The sequence below is a fragment of the Zalophus californianus genome, chromosome 6, assembly GCF_009762305.2.
Source record: "Zalophus californianus isolate mZalCal1 chromosome 6, mZalCal1.pri.v2, whole genome shotgun sequence".
In the NCBI taxonomy this organism is placed as follows: Eukaryota; Metazoa; Chordata; class Mammalia; order Carnivora; family Otariidae; genus Zalophus; species Zalophus californianus.
This window is the reverse complement of record NC_045600.1, coordinates 21,706,053-21,728,446: the sequence shown is the minus strand read 5'-3', so window position 1 is coordinate 21,728,446 and position 22,394 is coordinate 21,706,053. Positions and strand designations below refer to the sequence as shown.

At 36.0% G+C, this 22,394-nt stretch overlaps 1 protein-coding gene across 12 annotated transcripts in view; it reads right to left on the bottom strand.

Moving 5' to 3' along the window:
• Window positions 1-22,394, bottom strand: part of CEP128 (centrosomal protein 128) — a 393,596-nt gene that overhangs the window by 190,441 nt on the left and 180,761 nt on the right. Inside the window, exon 21 of one of the 12 annotated variants that reach the window (XM_027572716.2) lies at window positions 17,064-17,181. The exons of the other annotated variants lie outside the window; for them this stretch is intronic. Coding sequence (XP_027428517.2) covers window positions 17,174-17,181 — 8 coding nt within the window. The 3' untranslated portion in view covers window positions 17,064-17,173. Of the gene's footprint in view, window positions 1-17,063; window positions 17,182-22,394 lie in introns of those variants that run through there. 12 annotated transcript variants of the gene reach the window in all.

Here is a 22,394-nt window from a genome sequence, read left to right as displayed (position 1 = left end):
GAGATGGGAAAGGCAACAGAAGAATAAGAGAAGGAGGCCTATTGCTGAAAGGCCATTATGTCAATGGAACATTAAGGTTTGTTTCTGTGCATATGTGTACACACACATGAGTCCATGTATGTGTGTTGGTCCAACTGAAAGAGAGAAGACTGATACAGCAGGTTTTCTCAGTGGTAACTTAGAATCAGCTAAGAACAGATCTAGAAAATTACCCAACCTCTTTCATATTTTCCTCCATGCTGACTGTAGCTACATCATTTCAAGGTCCCCATAAAATCCCCCAAGAATTGCTTTCCCCACTCTTCACACTCTACCCATACCCCACACCTGAGAATAATAAAACCACAATGTAGAAGAAGATCAACACCTTAAGAAACATGGAACATTTTAAGAGCAGCAATATTGTCCAATCAGCCAAGTATATTATCAAAAGGCCAGTTCCCACCTTAAAACATGAGTCATTAGGGCATAGAGTTTTCATGCACTTAATCCTCTGAAAATTGGCCTCAATCATAATTTGGAAAATATATAAAATCCTACCCTCCCAAAGTCAGTAAGCCAGAAAACAAAAATTTTTGAGCTCCTATTATTTGTCAGGCATTGTTCTACTAGGCAGGTGCAAAGCACATTACAATTAAAAAATAAAAAGAAGTTGATTTCAAACACTGATAAAGGCAATGAGGAAAATATATGAAAATGTAAGAGCAAGTTGGAATTACTGAAGACAGCTTCTCTGTGGAAGGGACACTCAAGAATGATGAGAAGGGAAAAAGACTCTAGAGGAGGAGCACTCCAAAAACAGGGACCGAGTACAAATGGACCAAGGCAAGAAGGAGCCTGGGAGACTGGAAAGTAGTAAAAAAAAAAAAAAAAAAAAAAAGAGGAGCCAAGGAGACTACGTCACTAGAGAATGTTAAGCCAAGGGATTCCTCGATTACTTTACCTAACAGCCATTTACTTGCTGTATTACCTCGGGCAAATTACTTCTCTGTACCTGAGTTTTCCCATCTACACAATGGGGACAGTAACAGCACCTACCCATTAAGTTGTGGTAAAGATAAAACAATTTAACGTTTCAGTACTCAGAATAGTGCTTGGCACTGTAAATTGTAAAATGAGTTAACCACTATTTCATTAGCATTAATATTACCTATATTATCAATAATTTAAAAATAATCACTCTGGCTGATAGATGAAACAAAAAACTGTGTGAGTAGAAGAGTGCAGGCAGGTAAACCAGCTAGGAGGTCACTGCAGTAATGTCCAGGCAAGAGTTGATCCTGAGCCAAGATCACAGCATGGGACAGATTTGGAGTATAGTCTACAAGTAAAGCTGATAAGACCATTTAACGAATCGAATATGCAAAGTGCAGGAAAAAAATAGAAGACTCCTAAGTTATTAACAGCTTGAGATATAACTCATACACCATATAATTAATCTATTTCATGTGTATAATTTAATGGCTTTAGGTATATTCACAGAGTTATATGACCATCACCAATACTAGAACATTTTTATTACCCCCAGAGGAAACCCTGGGCCCCTTAGTTGTCACCTCCCCGTCTACCCTTCCTGTTCAGCTCTAGGCAACACTAAGCTACTTTTTCTGACTCTATACATTTGCCTACTGGGGACATCTGATATAAATGGAATCATATGTGGCTCTCTGAGCTTTCTTTCACTTTGCATAATGTTTTCAAGGTTCATTCATGTTTTAAAATTTATCAGTACTGCATTTCTTCATATTGGTAAATAATATTCCATTGTATAGCTATCTCACCCTTTATTTATCCAATCACCCGTAGAGAGACATTTGGATTGTTTCACTTTTTGGCTATTATGAACATTTGGCTGCTATGAATATTTGTGTACAAGTTTTTGTGTGAATATGTTTTCATTTCTCTTGGGTATATATACCTAGGAGCAATACTGCTGGGTATCGTGGTTTAATTTTCAAGTAATTGCCAGACTATTTTCCAAAGTTGCTGCACTATTTTACATTCTTACCAGCAGTAGATAAGGGTTCCAATATCTCCACATCCTCTCCCAACAGTTATCTGTCCTTTAGATTATAGCTGTCCTGGTGGGTGTGAAATGGTATCACATTGTGGTTTTGATTTGCATTTCCCTGATGGCTAATGATGTTGAGCATCTTTTCATGTGCTTATTAACCATTTTTATATCTTCTCTGGAGAATTGTCTATTAAGACCTTTGCCCATTTTTTAATTGCGTTATTAGTCATTTCATTATTGAGTTGTAGGAGCAAAGCAAAATACTTCAAGCAAAGGTTAATTGAGAAAGAAATAATGGTCAAATCTAGTAATGTCATGTTAGTTCACAAAATTTGTAAGCTTACAGGCAAAGACTCTGCCGTAACTCACTTTGAAGGATACTTGTCCCTTACAGAGTGACTAGCAGAATCAGATGTAAATTATTTTATTTTTTTAAAGATTTTATTTATTTATTTGACAGAGAGAGACACAGCGAGAGAGAGAACACAAGCAGGGGGAGTGGGAGAGGGAGAAGCAGGCTTCCCGCAGAGCAGGGAGCCCGATGCAGGGTTCAATCCCAGAACCCTGAGATCATGACCTGAGCCAAAGGCAGACGCTTAATGTCGAAGCCACCCAGGCGCCCAGATGTAAATTATTTTAAAGAATAAATGAAAATACTGGAAACAGAGCCCTTGAAACAAGAAGGAAGTGCCATTATCTTCAGTTCAGGTAGAAGATTCTAACATTTAGAATGCATTTCCCACAGATATGAACAACTACATTTCACTCCATGGAGCAATTTAAATCAGCTGGGCAGTGGCTGCCTGAAGCAGTGTTTCAGGAGGGATACTTAAGCCATGGCTAACTCAGAGGAAACTAAGTTTACTAAGGTCTGTCAGGAGGACCAGAAAATGAGAATGGTGGCAGTGTGTTGTAGGGCACCATCCCTAAGGAAGTTTATATATCTTTTTTTTTTTAAAGATTTTATTTATTTATTTGAGAGAGAGAGAGAATGAGATAGAAAGCATGAGAGGGAAGAGGGTCGGAGGGAGAAGCAGACTGCCTGCTGAGCAGGGAGCCCGATGTGGGACTCGATCCTGGGACTCCAGGATCATGACCCGAGCCGAAGGCAGTCGCTTAACCAACTGAGCCACCCAGGCGCCCCGGAAGTTTATATATCTTGAAAATATAAAAGCAATGCAAGAAGTTTTTTAAGGCATAAAGGTTAATTTTTATTTACAATAATTTTTATTTATAGTATACTTTTAATATTTGAAAATGACCAAATAAAATGTAAGGATTGAGCTTCTACCAAAATATCACTTAGTACCATTGTCAGAACCAAAACATTGAGTCAAACAGATCATAGATCCAAATTAGTATGTCATTTCTTTTTTTTTTTTAAGATTTTATTTATTTGACACAGAGAGAGAGAGAAAGCAAGAACAGAGGTAGGTGGAACACAGAGGGAGAAGCAGGCTCCCCACTGAGCAGGAAGCCTGATGTGGGCTCCATCCCAGGATCCTGGAATCACGACCTGACCGGCTGAGCCACCCAGGCACCCCTAGTATGTCATTTCATATGCATCCTTCTCAAAGCCTGAATCACCTAATCCTCATTTTCACATGACTTAATCAAACCCAAATGGTAAGCCTGTTATTTTCCCGTATAGTTGAACATGTGACTCAGACTAGAAAGATATCCACAAGTCTTATACAATTCAGTAGCAATGATTTTACTGACATAAAAGACTGTACAAATTATTGGCAATTCATTAATTTTAGTATAGGGATGATTTCACATTAGTAGTTATAGTCAACAAAGTCTCACAGTCCTTCCTTCTAAATTCTAGTTAAAAAAAAAATGCTGATTTAAGAAAAAATTAAACTAGGTTCAACGGATCCAAAATTTATATGGCATAAAAATACAATAATTTTAGCAATAAAATGGTATAGGCTATAAGTTATAATCATTGTGTAAGTATGTGTGATATGATATATATGTCATATCATATCGCACAGATATTTTACCTCTCAGTTTTCAGAAATGGAATAATAGTAAGAATAGAATTCTGGACAAAAAATACAAAGTAGCAGACAAAGTGGAACCACCATTTCCAAACTAAATAAAATTAGTTCAACATGACCTTGTGGCGATATTGGGAAGTATTATTTAACATAAGAAAACAAAATGGATCATGACAGTCCTTGCTATGTGTGGTTAGGGGTAGGACTGCGAACATTAATTTAAGACTCTTTAAGACTCTTTGTAAGGGAGGGAGAGACAAGTTTAACTAGTTTAAGTCAAAAAGGAAAGAATGAAATGCAGCATCTGATCAAGAAGGGCACAGGCATAAATGAGGGCAAATGGGGACAAGGGCTTGACATCAGCAAGCCTATCATTTGCCCTACATCTCTAGTTCTTTTCTGAGTGTTGGCTTGTCTGCTATTACAGTTTTTTTTTTTTCTCCTTGCATGAAATACGATCTCTGATAGAGGTTTATAACCTAATAATACCATGTCCCAAGTATAAAAAGAGGTTTGCTCTCCTATTTTGAGTTTGAAATTTTCAATCAAGGAAGGATTCAAAATGGCCTAGACTGTATCACATCTCTTGCAAAAGTCCCTGTGGTGAGGAACCAGTGAGCCACCAGGGCAGATCAGCCTGGTTTTATCACCATCCATGTGTGTCAGGAAATACAGTCCATTAGAATAAAGAGGCTAGGAAGTCAACCAATTAGTATTTATTACAATTTGGCAACATTAGTAGATGAAACAGAGAAGTGAGAAAATGAACTCAGGATGGACACTTCAGGACGCAATTATGGCACACCAGGTACCAAAAGGCAAATATTTATTCCCAGCAAATATTAACTGTGCACCCACCACAGCAAGGGCAACAGATTTGGTCACTGGCCTTATGGAGTTTATACTCAACACATATATACATACATACATACATACATATATATATATATATATATATATATATATATATGGACAGATGACATATAAATACATGAACATAGCCAAATAAAATTACAGCTTTGCATGCTCTTTTTAAAGTAAATAAACAGGCTGCAATGACAGAAATAAAGGAAAGGACCTACTCAGAATGGGTGGTGGAGTGAGGTCCACCTGAAGAGAGAACACTTAAGTGAGCTAAGACCACATGCAGCAGGAGAGCAAAGCCGTATGTGCAGGGGAAGGGGGAAAGCAGCAGTAGGACACGGGAGGGGAAACAACATGTGTGAAAACTGTGAGGCCAAAATGGGCTCGGCAAGTAAGAGGAACAAAAATAAGGGCAGGATAAAATGTGTCTAGAACTTCATGCTCAAGTTGAGACGGGAAAAGGATGAAGCCGGAGCACAGGGAGGAGCCAAATCAGGAGGGAGGTTGCGAATCATGGTCAAGAACTTGGATTGTTCCCCCCACCCCCTGCCTCCCCAGGTCACTAAAGGGTTGAGGTACGGTATGATATAATTTATGTTACAAAGTAATTACTCTAGGCTGCTGAGTGGTGGATGATAGTTTAATGGGAATAAGAAGAAATGCAGTCATTTCCTACACTTCCAGTCCAGCCACATTTTACAAAGGAATCTCTTATACATTATCCATGGATCCAAAAGCTTGTCACTTAACCTCTCATAGCTTTAATTTTCTCATCAAGAAATCAGTAATAAAAATACCTACCTTAAATAAAAGATTATCTGAGAAGTTATGTAAGATGTCTAACGCAGAGCTTGGCATGTGGTAGGTACTCAGAAAACATTAGGTCCCTTTTCATTTCCTTCCTGTGTAGCTAATAAAAACCTTGGCAAATTCATTAGCAGGTGCTTAATTTTGAAAAACAAAACGCTAGAGCCAAACAACTTGGTCTAGACAGTCGAAACAGTGCCTAAGCAATTTAGACTCCATAGTCTGAATGGAAAAAACCTTGACCAGAGCAAAATATTTACTAAGCTCTGCAGTCTAAACCAAAGACAACATGACCCGGGTGCTGCAAAGAATAAACTCTGTTTTTAATAAATATCCAAATTATTTACTGCAAACTATACAATGTAGAAAAATGTAGGTAAAGAAGGCAAATAAATCCTAAAGTGTCCTTCCTTCGAATTTGCCAAAGTGCCCTTTACTACTCAGGTGCAAAAATAACTGCTATTCTCTACCATCTGCTTTTAAATAGTAGAGACAATTGAAAAATTCAAAGAATCTAGCCTATTCAAATCATTTCTACATATCTTTAATTTCCCTTCTGATAGTTTGGTATTGTGGCTATACTATTTATCATAAGATGCCTTAAATCATTTTTTAGATTTAGTAAATATTAGTAGATATTTGTTTCATAAATAGAATATTAGAGTATATAAGTTTCTATTTATAATAAAGTCACCGTCTTCTGCTTCCTAAAGAGTCCTCAACAACCCTGGCAATCCTACTACAGATGAATGTCTCATTGCAGGATTGATGAAATGAAATAATAGACAATACAGAGGGTCTTCTAGGGCTGTGCTGTCTAATACACTAGCCATGAGCCACACATATGCTACTGAGCATATGAAATGCAGACGGCTGGACCTGAGATGAGCAATATGGGTAAAATAGCTGCCAAACTTCAAAAGTTCCATATGAAAAAAGCTCAGTGATTTTTCATATTGATTACATACTGAAATGATCATATTTAAAATATGATAGGTTATATAAAACACATTATTGAAATTAACTTCACATTTTCTTTTTACCTTTCTCAACGTGATTATAAGATAATTTTAAATTACATATGTAGCTCACATTTGTGTTTCATTTCTTTTGGACAGCACTGCTCTATAATGAAGTACATTTTTCAACTAACAGCTCTGTATAAATCTGTTACGTAAGTCAAGATATAAACAAATAGATGGATAATTAAACAGATAAATAAAGCTCTTGATATGGTATCTCTGGTTAATTTCACAACATGGCTTAATAACTGAGGGAAATGCTAAGTTTAAGTAATTAGGTAAATATTAAAGTTCATATTACAGCTTATCTAATAAACATGTATTAAATGAAATGCTTATGGATTACACACTGTGATAGGTCATGGAACACCAATATATTTAAGACAAGGTCTATGTTTTTATGTGGTTCATAGGTTTATGGAAGGATATAAATAAGAAAATAAGTAAATGCAATAAAATGTTTTGGGTGTTGTGAGAAAAGAATCTAAGAGTTCTCTAAAAGAATTTGGGGAAGGAGAGAGCATTTTTCTTCTTTCAGAGAAGAGATAGTGCTACTGGTATTTAGGGTTTGGAGACCAGGATAATCAGATGCCTTTCAATGTGTGACAGCATCCTGGACCACAAAGAACTGTCCAGTTCAAAATATTCCGAGTGCCCCTACTGAGAAATATTCAGTGTCATGACACGCTGTAGACACGATCACAAGTGCAAAACAAAACACAGACATGGCAATTATGTTCTGAGGCTGGTTCCTGAACACTCAGAGACTCCATTCTAAGAGTGCAGTCAACATAAGATTACACAAAACCTCCTCTGTTCTTTGGTATGTAAATATAAATACACATACACACATAAACATAACATATACACTTACAGATATGGTGTGTGTCTAAAATAACATATTTTGCCATTCTCAGTCTAAGAAAAAAAATAAGTTACTTGAAGCATTTAATAGCTATAAAACAAAATTTCCATATATGAGCAAATAACTTCTTTTAAAAAATTTTTACCATTTACAAATACTTTTGTTACTGAAACAGGAACACCAACCTTGCCATTCTTATCAGACTCCCTACTGGAAAATAAGTAGAGAGAGAGGGAGGGAGGGAGAGGGAGGGAGAGGGAGAGAGAGGGAGAGAGAGGGAGAGAGAGGGGGAGGGAGGGAGAGAGAGGGAGAGGGGGGGAGAGAGAGGGGGAGGGAGGGAGAGAGAGGGAGAGGGGGGGAGAGAGAGAGAGAGAGAGAGAGAGAGAGAGAGAGAGAGAGAGAGAAACCTCTCATTTGTCAACGGAGCAATCACTATTCCTTTTAACCATTAGAAAGGATACTGCCAATCCAGAATGATAATGTAAGCAAAAGATAGTAACTACTCAATACAAAATGCCAGAATCTTTAAAGGAAAAATAAGTCAAACTACCATAATTAGAAATTAAAACATTCATTGTCTGAAAATAACTTATAAATATATATGAAATCTATAAAAAACGTCATAGCTCAATGTCAAGCATGCTCATCTCTCCCACCCAAATCAAAGAAAGATCCTTTGAAGAACTTACATTCTAGAATCTTATTCAGGCTTGAAGTAACAGGAATGTTTTAATCCAGGCTTAAATCTAGGGTAGCAAAGCTATTTGCCTCAAAAGTAAGGGTATAGTACCCTTTTCAAAATGCCTTACTACATAATTATCTCTATAAGAAGCACAAAACTTTGAACCATAAATTATGGAGGGAAATCTAGCATAATGGTGGAATAGTGTCCAAAAACTGATACCCTTATTTCATTAAAATATTCAGGGCTAATTGTGATTTTAGCACTTGTTTTTATCCTTGCTTTGTTCATTGGCCAAACTTAAACACTTCTCATCTCCTTCAATGAAAAGTGGTGCTATTATGTGTCTGGAAGCATGAGCACGGTTCCTCAAAGCCTAATTTTAAGGTCTTAATTGGCTGAGGCAATAGGAGACCATACAAAGCCCACTTCAGAGAGAAGGGCAAGATTGCCAGGTCACTTGAGAACAGATGAAGAGCTAACTAGAAGCTATTGCTGAAATCTTACAGTGTTCTGGGAAGTTTTACCAAATAGTATCTTACACAGAATGGAACATAATCATCCATCATAACACAGAACCCAGAAAGGTTGAAGATGGCTTATAGGAGCAAAGCCTAAAACAGAAAGAGTTATCTTCATTTAATAATTGAGGACCCTAACAAGGCAAGAAAGTTTTATAAAAACAGTACTGTGACTGGTTCTGTGGTGTGTTGTGGATATCAAATAATTGGCTTTATCTTCTCATAACCTCTAAGTCTCAGGAACCATGTGATTATAATTCAAGAGGGTACTACTTGGTAACACTTTTGCTTATTTGGTACTACTGGACCTGTAGTCAACTTCTACCTTTGCAAAGATGACCAGTCATTCATCCATCCACCCAACATTTGTTGTCTGTTATGTAATAAAAGACATGACATCCAATAAAATTATCTTGGCCCTCAAGCAGTTCATCATTTAAAAAATAATACTTAACAATTCATCAACGTACATATATTATAAAAACACCCAATTTGGAATAATTTTAAGTAAATTAATTCATTTATCATCAACTCTAACCACTGATAAGTTCTCAAAACAAACCTAGAGAAGACAAATTTTTATTTGTGAAATTCAAGATTATGAAAAAAGAAAAGTTAAAAGACTGGAATTACCCTATAAAAGTCTTTAAAATTATTTTATTTTCACATTAACAATAAAGATGCATAATAAAAAGATATCAATATACACTTTCAGGTTTGAGAACAGTGAGAACTTACTACTGATTTCTTTTTTTTTTTTTAAAGATTTTGATTTATTTCTTTGACAGAGAGAGTAGGAGAGCACAAGCAGAGGAGAGAGGCAGAGGGAGACCGAGAAACAGGCTCTCTGCTGAGCAGGAAGCCCAATGCGGGACTCGATCCCAGGACTCTGGGATCATGACCTGAGCTGAGGGCAGCCGCTCAACTGAGCCACCCAGGAGCCCCTTACTACTGATTTATATATGTCATCAGACACTCCTGAAATTTCAATAAAATGCTTGTAAGTTTCTTTCAATCCTTTCTGTTAGAAAAAGATCTAATGAGAGGCTTAATTCTTTTTTTGGTCCCCATGCAATTAATACATTCTGATTATTTACTCTAGACTACATACCCTAGTTGTTTGCTCCACTGTTCATTCACCCATTACTTCACTCAACAAATATTTACTATATGTGGCTATGAAGAACAAGAAAAACCAAGCTGCCTATTATTAAGTTCTACCTCCAACTGTCTCTCCTGGATACCAAAGGTGTTTTGTTTATTTGTTCTTTTTTTTTTTTTTTTCCCCCTATCAACCACTGGAATTCAATTCTTAAGTTCAGGTATGCTATATCTCATTCTTATTTTCCCAAGGCCTTTTACTGCAGAAAATTTGTTCCTTTACTTCTATTACCTATTCCAGAACACAAGTTCCCTCTTACTCAAATTATCCCCAAGAGGAATGACCCACAACTGACAAAAACTGAATATACAAGGAGGAAAATTTCTATAAATCCAAGAATTATAACATGCTGGAATTAAAAAAAAAATTCTTATTTATTTGAGAGAGAGAGAGCGTGCATGCACGAAGAAGGGGGAGGGGAGGGGAGGGGCCCAGGGAAAGGGAGAAGCAGGCTCCCAGCTGAGCAGGGAGCCCAACACAGGGCTCAATCCCAGTACCCTGGGATATGACCTGAGCCAAAGGCAGACGTTTAATCGACTGAGCCACCTAGGCACCCCAATATGCTGGAATTTTGTATAAGAGAAAGTTCATATTGATCAGAAGATATTGTAATTCACAATCAAAATCAAAATCTAAGAGGAAAACCTCCTTTTGGAAAAAATATGCATCATTTAAGAAAATGGAAATCTTAAATGGTATTAATTCCAATTAATTAACTTACATGGAATAATCAGACATTGGTATTTTTCAGCGACATTTACAGATCTTCAAAAATTACAAATGAGGGAGATGAGATCTAAAAAACTATTATCCCCCCAAAATAACTCTCCCCCAATAAATCATTTACTTACTTACTTACTCTGTTCCTTCACCAGGAATAAGAAAAGGGAAGAAGTAGTATTAGGTACTATGCATAAAAATAAAAACCCTGTAAGATCCTTTTTGCAGGTAATTGGCACATGTCTCCCCTTTTCCTTCCCAATCTCCAAATCCTACAAAGCATAGGTGCTTCTTTCCTTACTTGTCACAAAGAAGTCAACAGACCTCTCCTTCTCTACTACCATAACAGCTATGATATGTCTGATTTAGCCAAGCAATGGGTACTAATAACATCTGACTAGCAGAGAAAATTCCTAGTAACAGAATCACAAAGACAAACTTCTCTTTATGAATGTTACAGTAATCTACAGCTTATATTTCCTCAGGGCATTTATAGCATTTCACAGTCAGAGAAGACAGAGTCATCCCTTCAGTGGCTGTTTCCTTGGAAGCAACAAACCTACATGAAAAAAAGAACAACTTTAGAACCAACCAGAGTCACTCCATCAACAACTTCTCCCTTCTATAGAACATACACCCACAACTATATAATCCTTTTCATAGCTTTCTATATAAATGTTTGTGTACTTATCTGAATTAGAATTTTAAATTCTGTGAAAGTAAAGAGTATGTCTCTGTCACATATGGAACACAATGGAACACCACATACTCCAAAGACACTAAAAGGCAGTCACTGAAAACGAGGCATTTTTGGCCTTTCTTATGGCCTGCCTGAGCAAGACAAGTACTTTCATTAGCATGAATTGAACTGAAGGAGAAAAATATAAACTATACAGCCAAATGTGCATTATACAGCAATGGATCTCATTTAATACTTCTACCCAGGTAATAATAAGAATAAATGGATATTTCAAAGAGAAAGCATTAAAAAAAAAAAAGTAAGCATAGTGACTAAATCCCAATTTCTTACAAAATGGACTTTGGAATTGAGATGCTGAAAAGTTGAGTAAAATATTTGAGAACCAGAAATGTAAAAGGAGGGAGGCCTTTCAAGGTGTTCTGGGAGGTAAACTAATCTGAAGAAAGACTACAAGAAAAAAAAAACTGCAAATGAAAAATAAACTAGAAATTTAGATGGAGGTTCTAGGAGCTAGAACTGTGGAAAACTAGTAAGATGCTTCATCACCTGGATGTGATTATGGAGGCATGGAGACCGAAGGACCACTACAATACCATCATGACAGAGTGCAGATTGGTTTACATGGCGCTGTACAGCTGAGGCCCAACAACATTTAAGGCTTGTCTAATACTGACCTTACAGCAAGACTTACACAAAAATGTTATAATGTGATGTGGGGGGTGCGGGATGGTAAAGAACTTATATAGTAGGGTATATCATTTGAACATGGAATAAAGATCAATTTACAGTAAAGTAAAAAAAAAAAAATCAATCAATAAAAAAGCTTTGCGTGCTGAAGCCTCGGGAGGAAATACAGATGTCCATGTCAGCTCCTTGCAGATGTCTGAGCCCAGCAACACAAAGGCAGAGAGAACAAACCCTAAAGTAACCCTCTGCCAGAAAGTACATTTCAAATGTTTCTTCCACAGATTCAAAAAAAAAAAAAAAAGAGTACAGGTCCACATGTCTATTGGAACTTTGTAAAAAGCATTAGAACTGAAATCAAACCCAAAGGGCAGAAAGACATTTCAAATCCTTCCTAACTCTTATTTTTAAGGTATTTAAATCAAATCTTTTTTATTCTCTCTTAATAGTTGATTAGATTTTTTGTCTTCCTGGATAAAAAGAAGGGCAAAAAAAAGTGATAATTCTTAGATTGAAATAGAAAATTAGAATATAGATGCAGAAATGAACACTGTAGAACAGTATATTAATACAGTAGGCCAGAGTTCTTACTTTGATTTCTAAATAATGTAACCAAATATTAACTAGTTATATTTTCCCTCTTTTAACAGTTTATTTTTTTCAGAACAACTTTTACATGAAGAATGTTTGGAAATCGAGCATTTCATTGAAATTGCATTTCCCTCTTTTCCCTTCATGAACCCCATTCTAATTAACATATTTAATAAATTATTATAAGAATTTATGTGTTTAGAGAGTACCTGCAAAGTTGTATTACACATAGCAGCCATTTTCTCTTCCCTGTACTGTCCTAAAAAACTTTCTAACCTCACCATGAACAAAGATACAAATACTAAAGAAAACCCATCAGAGACTTCACTGATATGGAGGAACAAGAGACCGTGTTACTTAGATACATACCTCCGCAGAGTGTTCATATTAAATAACCAGAGCCACAAAGTGCCTGGAAAGCAAGAGCAGTCCCTTATTTAAATGAGAGTTCACAATTTCGGTTAAAGAGGAATAAGAAAATTAACTCCTATATTTGTTCATAATCATTAGCACTTCATTGCAACTAAGTCATACTACACAGATGTCTCTCCCTCTGAAGATCTTTGAAGACAGGACTCCTTCCTGTCCTATAAATATCTATGTCCAACTGCCATAGATATTTTAGTTCTAGGAACCTCCTAGTTTCAACGTATTCTTACATCTTAGCTAAATCCTTCCAGCTGCAGTTTTCATCTCTTTTCTCCAGATGAAAGTGCTTCTTTGTTAAGCTGTGGTATATATACACAATGGAATATTATGCAGCCATCAAAAGGAATGAGATCTTGCCATTTGCAACGACGTGGATGGAACTGGAGGGTGTTATGCTGAGTGAAACAAGTCAATCAGAGAAAGACATGTATCACATGACCTCACTGATATGAGGAATTCTTAATCTCAGGAAACAAACTGAGTGTTACTGGAGTGGTTGGGGGTGGGAGGGATGGGGAGGCTGGGTGATAGACATTGGGGAGGGTATGTGCTACGGTGAGTGCTGTGAATTGTGCAAGACTGTTGAATCACAGATCTGTACTTCTGAAACAAATAACGCAATATATTTTAAGAAAAAAGAAAAAGAAGAAGATAACAGGAGAGGAAGAAAAGGGGAGTATGTCAGAGGGGGAGACGAACCATGAGAGATGATGGACTCTGAAAACAAACTGAGGGTTCTAGAGGGGAGGGGGTAGGGGGATGGGTTAGCCTGGTGATGGGTATTGAGGAGGGCACGTTCTGCATGGAGCACTGGGTGTTATGAACAAACAACGAATCATGGAACACTGCACCAAAAACTAATGTTGTAATATATGGTGATTAACATAACAATAAAAAAATTAAAAAAAAAAAAAAGAAAGTGCTTCTTTGTTAAGCTATGTTGAGTCATTCTCCATTCAGAACAGAAGAAGGTAGAGAACTGTGAAACCTGAGGGTAATTGCTAAAACACTGCCAGATGCAGCTGAGGTTCTTGTGGCAGATAAGGCTGTGTTAAAAGCGGGGGGGGGGGGGGGGGGGATGGAGTAAGAAACCATAGATCACAAAATGGAAATCCACCAGTCCTGACTCCAGTGAACTCTGAAAGCTTTGAAGGGAGCCAAATTTCTCATGACCATAAAAGCAGAAGTCAGAGGAGGTCTTGGAAACACTTGTTCCATGGAGCTCAAGCTCCATAGAGATGAAAACTCATTGGCTGCTCTGAAAACTATCGTGCCCTTTAATCACTCTGAATTTTAAAACCACAACAGAAAGATGTGGTCTTGGGTAACTGATTAGGAAATAGATATCACATTCATGGTAGCAGCACACATAAGAAAAGGTTTGATATTAGTTTCTTGGTTATGGGAGAGAAAGGTCCTATACCATAATATTAGAATTAGTTTCATTAATTAACAACTAAACTAGTAGCCAAAAAGAGTGGAGGTTTAGACAGGGCAATTTTATTTCTAACATTCTTAACAAAAACCTGATCTCTTTACAACTTTAGAGAAAAAAGCCCAACAGAGTGGGGAAGGATGGGTTCTTTCCAATTTGCAAGGTCTACTGAGCTTGACTGAGTAGCACTGGTTCATTCTGATAGGTGATATGACAATAGAAACACATAACGGAGTTTCACAAAGATCTCTCCCATCTATAATTCACTGTCCCACCTTGTGAGAAGAAAACCTACCCTTCCTTGCATCCCAGACTCAGCTGCCTGACTGTAAAATGGGATTCATAATTGCCCAAGGTTGTTTTAAGGGTTAAATGAGAAAATACATATAAAACCTGAATACAGCAAGCCCTCAAGAAATCGCTTCCTTCATTCCCCCTAAAGGACATCTCAAAGACGCTGAGAGTGAATAGTTGAACATAAAGATTTAACATCACCTGCAGGAAAGGAACTGTGAAGAGGAATCTTTTCAAAGTGTGACATCATTAAGAAGTGAACTTTAAATACTAGAGTATAAGTTCAATAGTCTCAATAGGAAATCAAATCTGGAATCTCTCACTGCTGATGTGATGAATTGTCATCAAATCTAGAAAGGAGAATATGTATGTCAAAGTCTTCCCAAATACTATTAGGAAGATAGGAGGAGGATTCTCTTACTGCCAATTATCCTAGTTTCAAAAGATTTAGTGAAGACAGCTAAGCTAATAAAGGACATCATCAGCATAGTTTGGGGGTAATTCTGAGTTGTTGTCTAATACCTCATGTTTATTCCTGTGTCCTGAAGCAGAAGAATAAATCAATATTGATGTTTGTTTCCTTTTTGATTGGTAAAACAGACCTAAGTATCTAGAGTATATATTGTTGGGAGTATGATTTCTGATGATGATACCATAATAAATGGGATAAAGAGGTAGGAGGCTAAATCTGTGCTATCCATTTATCTGTCCACCCATTCATCCATCCACCCACCAGCACTCCTACCCAAACATCCAATAATTATGTTTATTTCCTGTTTAAATATTAAAAACTGGTACAAGATGCAATGGAAAGACAAGCGTCTATAAATGAGATTAAAACTTAATATGAAAAAATACACATGTAGATACCCAGAATAAAAAGCCATATATGTAAAATGTCATGTAACTGTATCCAAAAGTTTTAATAGTAATGGGGTGGTAAAAGGAAAAATGTCTGCTAGCAAGGGTTAATAACAAGGGTAGAGTTTTCATAAAAGAGGGGAAAATGGTAAGACTCCTATAGGAGTTTGAACTTTTATTTGTTCAGCAGTGAGAAAGCCACCGAAGGTTTCTGAGCTGAGGATCTCATGCTCAAAGCTGTGTTTAATGAAGATTCATTAGGCAGAACTGATTAGAACAGCAGTTGTATGTGCACGCACATGTGTGTGTGTTCGCCAATGAAACACTACTGAATGGAGGTCAATTCTGGGGTGTGTTGCAAGTAATTTATTATAAAAATACAAAACCAAAGTTTGAGAATGATTTACTTTTTTGTATTACTCTGAGCACATTCAAGGTTATTTATAAAAGATGTCATCCTTACCAAATCTATTTATTAAATAGAGAAATGGATGAAGGATGGCTTGGGCCCAGGGAATGGTGTGAACTTGAACACATCCACTGGAGTGTGTCTGCCTGGGAAAGTCATCTGTCTTGGGAGCTGGCAGTCTCATAGGTAAAGACCAGTGAAACAGACTAAAGGTTAAGAAGATCTTGCAAATAAGAAGCTTCTGCAATCCTTGAAGATGAAGTAATACAGAGCGAAGTAAGATAGAGGTCATCTAAGTGGAGGGAGGAGTAGATTCACAAAACACAACCAAGGAAAACTGTGTAAAGTCACTAGTTGCAGAGGACAAGTAAATGGGAGAAAGTAATCTTTCTTCCAAATCATAAGTGTCAGAATAGGTTTTAAATGCTCTCAGGAAATCTTTCACATTAATAAAATAAGAAAATTTTCCTTGGAGTTTCAAATTTCATAGCCATAAGGCAATACAGGCTTTATATACAATATGTTGGCAGCCTCTATTTAAAAATATTTCCATTTTAAATATCATGACATGCATATGTTTATTCTCTGCAACCATATCTGGTATCTAAAGCATTTTGGATTCCAACTAACTCCACAATAAAGAATAATCAAACTTCAAATACTTAGTCAAGAATTCAAGGATAAATTAAAGTTTTATCTACCCAAAGGACACCAGTCATCTGAACACTGAGTCCACTGTAGGCACAGAGGTAATTTCATTAAGTCTACTATCTGTAAAGCATTATGTCAGTTAAAGTCTTTGTGCTTACATTCAATCTCCTTATATCAGTATTGGCTCCAGCCAAGTTCCTTCCCGCTTCAGCCCTTCACAAACACTGTTCCCTCTGCTGGGACAACACCGCCAACCGTATGGACCGGACTGCTGCCTACTCAGACCCAGGATCCCCATATGCGTCACGTTCTAAGGAAATCCTGTCCTCACCCCCTACTCCGTAAAGTCAGATCCTCCATATGACATTATAGCACAGCCTGTATTCTTCTGAGGCCAACTTCTCCACTAGGCACTGCAAGCACAGTGTCTCTGGCCAATGAAATGTATTCATTTTATTATAAAGCTAGAAGAAAAAATGAATATAATAATTAATATATAATAATAAGTCCAGCCTGGATTATATTCATCTTCATATCACCATAATCCAAATTTTCATTATTTCATGGAGGAAGGGGCCTGAAGGTTAGGTGCCTGGGGACTGCAAAAGTCATAATGTGTCCCTAGTCATTTTGAAGAATTGCTACAAAGAAATAAACCCCCAATCATTATCTTTTGAAATCTGAATAATACCTACTTGGGGATTAACAAAATAATAAATTGTTTATAGCACTTAGTAGCTGACACACAGCAATGCACGTTAGCTCTTATTACTATCTAAACAATAACCGGAGACATTGTTACATTGCTTATAGAAAGATGAATATAATATATTCCCCTTGAATTCAGTTTCCAGAATAAGTTTGTTTCTCATAGGAGTTTCCGTGCCCCCTTTACCTAGGATGATAAGAACCATGTGACCCAACAAGTATCCCTCTTAGATGTCAGAAAACTCGGAAGTAAATGAAGTGATAAACTACAATAACTCACTTCAGGTGCCAGGGACACTGTTTCTCTGCTCTGTATTTTTGTCTTGTGATTTTATTTTTTAATTTTCTTCTATGTATATGTTAATACTATACTTTAAGCCAAAGTGGAAGAACAATAAAATGTAAAGGTGGGGAGGGCTATAATAATGAACAAAGGCCCCCCAGCAGCCAAAGCCAATAAGTATCTATATTTCATGTTCATTCACAACCCAATGTAATTTCTTTGAATTTTCTTGCTATATTTAAGTGAAGAGGACCAAATATGTATAGACAGGTATAAGGAAATTATATTCATTTTGAAAATACCACATTTCACACATTTTAAGAACGGCCTCAGTGCATTTCAAAGTTAATTTTAGTAGACTGAAAGTAATATATGTATATTCCTAACTTTCTGACAAACATCCAAAGATGGACACATGTACCCAAAGAGGTTTAAGCAGGCTTGAGAATTACTTGATAGGCCGTGAATAAAGTGTCAGAGAAACTACCACAAATCTCTAATTTCATGATTTTATTGGTGTATTAGTTTACCATGTATCCTGTTAACCAATTACCATAAATTTAGTGCCTTAAAACAATGCAAATTCATTATGTAGATTAGAAGTCTGATATGGGTCGCACTGTGCTAAAATCATGTCAGCAGAGGTGCATTGCTTTGTAGAGGTTCCAAGGAAGAATCCTTCTCCTTGCCTTTTCCAGCTTCTTAGAGGCCACCCATACTCCTTGGCTTATGACCCTCCTCCCTCATCTTTAAGGCCATCAACCGTAAATTGAGTCTTTCTAACACTGAATCACTCTGACTTCCTTTTCTGCTTCCTCTTTCACTTTCAAGAACTCTTATGATTACACTGGGCCTAAACACATAATCCAGGATGATCTCCCTTTCTCAAAACCCTTAATTTAACCACAACCACAAAATCTCTTTTGCTATGGAATGTAAGATATTAACGGGTTCTGGGAACTAGGATGTGGATATCTTTGAGAAGGTGGGTTTTTATTATTCTGCCTGCCACAATCGATAACTATTATGTATGCAACAAAATAGAAAAGATATAACACTTAAAAGATATAATGCTTAAAAGAACTCAAACACAGTAAGGATAAGCTTTGAATTCAATAAAGCTATTTACTGACTTAAGAACTCATTCAAATCTATTTTAGCACATGTACCTCTATCTTACTCTTCTCCCTGAGTATGCTCATGATTCAAACTCAAGTAGACCAGCTTTGTTGTACTATTAAACAGCAGAAAATAATGTAGATAATCTATCAGAGGATGAAACACGAAAATCTAAGAATTCATTCATATCATATATTTAACATTTGTGGATTTTCCAAAACATAGTCCAGAATACACACACACATATCCAATAATTTAGAAGGGGAAAAATGTAAATTTTAAATATCTGAAACTCTCCATCCAGTCAATACTTAACTATTACCAACTAAGCATATTACTGGAGATACTGAAAATGTTTGTCTCTAAAATTAAGTTTAGCCAATAAGAGCATAAGCTTTAGGCTCATTACATAAAGGGGCAGGTGGGCAGAGATATTTATAGCTAACTAAAGACTAATTAGCCAAACTTTCTGTTGCCAATTTACCAACAATGTGAATGTTGATTTCATATTCAATTGAAGTTGATACCTGCACAGATTTGTGTATCAGGAGCTCCAGGCATATCATTAATGTATTTAATTCTGGCCCTAGAAACATTCAACAAACAATTTCAATCCCTGTTGACTTACCTGGATTTCAAATCATAAAATAAAACATAAAACAAATACACTTATTTTAAAAAAGAAATAAAATTATCATAATGAAACATATATAAGCAAAAACACAGATGGAGATTAAAACAAAATTCTAGTTTGAGTCAAATAGTGGACATAATTTTTTTAAAAAAAACTATTTCTCAATTGGTTTTTGAAAATAATTATGAAGAAAACCCAAAAATAAGAGATGTATAATTTCATATCAAACAAAAATGACAATTTAATGAGTTTAAATAATTTCCTCAATTATCAATCAAAAATAGTATTTCATTATCTCTAATAATCAACATCACTGAACTTCTGAACTGGTAACAATGTAAAATAAAGTCCTAAACAGATTTTTTAAAATTAACCAAAATCCAAATAAATATATTATACTTAGAGGTCATCCCCTAAATTAATTTAATTACACTTCAGTATGAAATAGAAAAAAAACTGGTTCTCCTTGTTGTTAGACAACAATAACTAGTATTTATATAAATGCTATGATTGTCAAATACTCTTTCTAATAGTCAAAAAAAAAATGCCTTGATGTGGGACTAAGTAATAGATGAATGTGTGAGTGGTGGGAAAATTAAACCAATAAATAAAAAAATGTCATACACAAAATATAAACCATGCAACTCCATATCTAGTGAAGGAAAGAAAGATGCCTTAGTCTGCAAGTCCCTCCCTTATTTCTGTCCCACAAATGAATTCTAAGAAATTATCCTGTTCACCCATCTACCAACTGCAGAACTGGCACAGAGATTCAGACGAAGAGCAAGGAAAAACAGAGAAATCAGCTGAAAGGACTTTCTCAGAACTCTAGGAATAGTGAAACCAAAGGAAAAACTTTTTAAAAGTTGAGACACCAAGGGTAGAGTCAAACCAGGTAAATGAGAACCTATGAAAATGCAGAGTGTTTTTAGAGTCAGTGCCTTGAACAGCAGAGCAATTTTAGAAAACTGAAAAAAAACTGAGTCATATCTCTGTTACATAGTAAAAATGCTCATCCTCAAAGACATTCTATAAAGTTAGAATAATGAGGGTACAGTATACAAGCTTCATCACTAAGCTGGCTCTATGCCTTGGATATCCTTCACATAACAAGTGTTAACCTTTGGAAGCAGCTTGCAAAAAATATAGTCATGAGAAACACGCTACAATCTGGCTTAAAATGCACAAGACTTCTACTAAAACAGGTCTCTCAGACTTACATGGCAAATCCAGTAGCTACCTCTCATTCCTTCTGTCCTTTTCTCTAAGCAGGTATTGAGCATAGACAAGGCAAAGATCAATTAAAGCCAATCACAGATGTTGAGGAACAGTCAAAATAAAGAAATCACTACATAAATTATTGTGATAAGTGAAACTGCCAAAAATAGTAGTGTATTCAAAGAGCTAAAAAGGTAAGGAGGAAAAGCAAAACTCTTTTCCTTATTCTTTCCAAGATTCATTTTTCCACTATTACTTTTGACCCCATCCATTCTCATACCTTCTGGGATCCTGCAATTCCAATTAACCCTTCTTTTACCTGTTCAACCTCTCCCATTCTTGAATCCTTCTACTCAACATTTATAACCATGCTTAAGCTTGTTTATCATCAATAGCAAACAGGAAATTATAATCTAAAAGCTATAGTCACTTTACTATCAAGGACTGAAACTATTTTAGAAATACGCATAGTTTTAATACTGTTTACTTTTTTGGTATTCAGGTATTTTTAAATTTTTTTCAGATGTTATACTAGAGAGCTAACTCAAATCATAGTACAAAATGGGGCTAGAATTACTACTAACAATGTTATAGCACCCCTAAATGAATCAGGAGGCTCTTAGAAAATATTGTCATGAAATGAAAAAAAAAACATAAATGGTTTAAATATTTCTACTGTAAAATGTAATACATAACTGAAATATTAGGAAAGACAAATATTGTGACCTAATCCCAGAGTATCATAAACAAAATGTAAACCACTCTGATTAAATTACTTACTTCTGCCAAACATTTGCTGATTTGCCTTTTGGTTATGCAGAGCTTATTCTGGTTACAGAGAGTACATTGTTTTTTGCTTTTCCGGGTTTTTTGTTTTTTTTTAATCTACTTTTTCTCTACTGCCTACTTCTTGGCTAAGGCATAGTTCCTACCCAAAAAAAAAAAAAAAAAAAAAAAAATGATCTGAGCAATTACTCTTCTGCTGCAAAAAATATTACCTTCTGAAGTGGCTGAAGAACTACTTCCCTTCTTCCACATTCTTTTAGTATTTTCCCTTTTATTCAGAAAAGGTAACTCCCTAACAAAGAGGCCTTGACAATGGCCTATTTCATCCTTGCATGTACATTCCCAATAAGTGATATATGACAGGAAGAGATAAATTAGGGAAGCCTGAATCTAGAGTGCATGCTGCTGAGAATTAACTATCTTTCTAGGCATTGTACCTATCATATTATCAGGGTAGTAGGGCTTGGGGAAGAGCCCACCTAATCCAACAAAGACAAATGAATATAACAACTACTCAAAACTAGAAACTGGATAAGAAAATCAAATTTCATCTTTAAGGGAAAAGAATTTCACAGGCCATGTCATTTTCTAATTACGCCAAGAAGAAAAATTATGTACACTAAATAGTCATAGTCACAACCACAGAGTGCCTGGAAAGTAAGACAGGTCCCTTGTTTAACTAAAACTTTGTAATTTCAGTTTAAGGAAAACTATGTTAAAATTACCTGCTATATTTGTTCATCATCATTAGCATTTCATATGCATATGCATTTCACATTAGCATAGCAAGAATGAGTTTAAATCATCCTATACAAATGCCCCCCCTTCTGAAGCTCTTTGAAAAAGGGAATCCTTTCAATTTCCACATAAAATGTTAGTTTTTAGTAAACCTCATAGTTTCAAAGTATTTTTACAGAGAAATAAGGGCA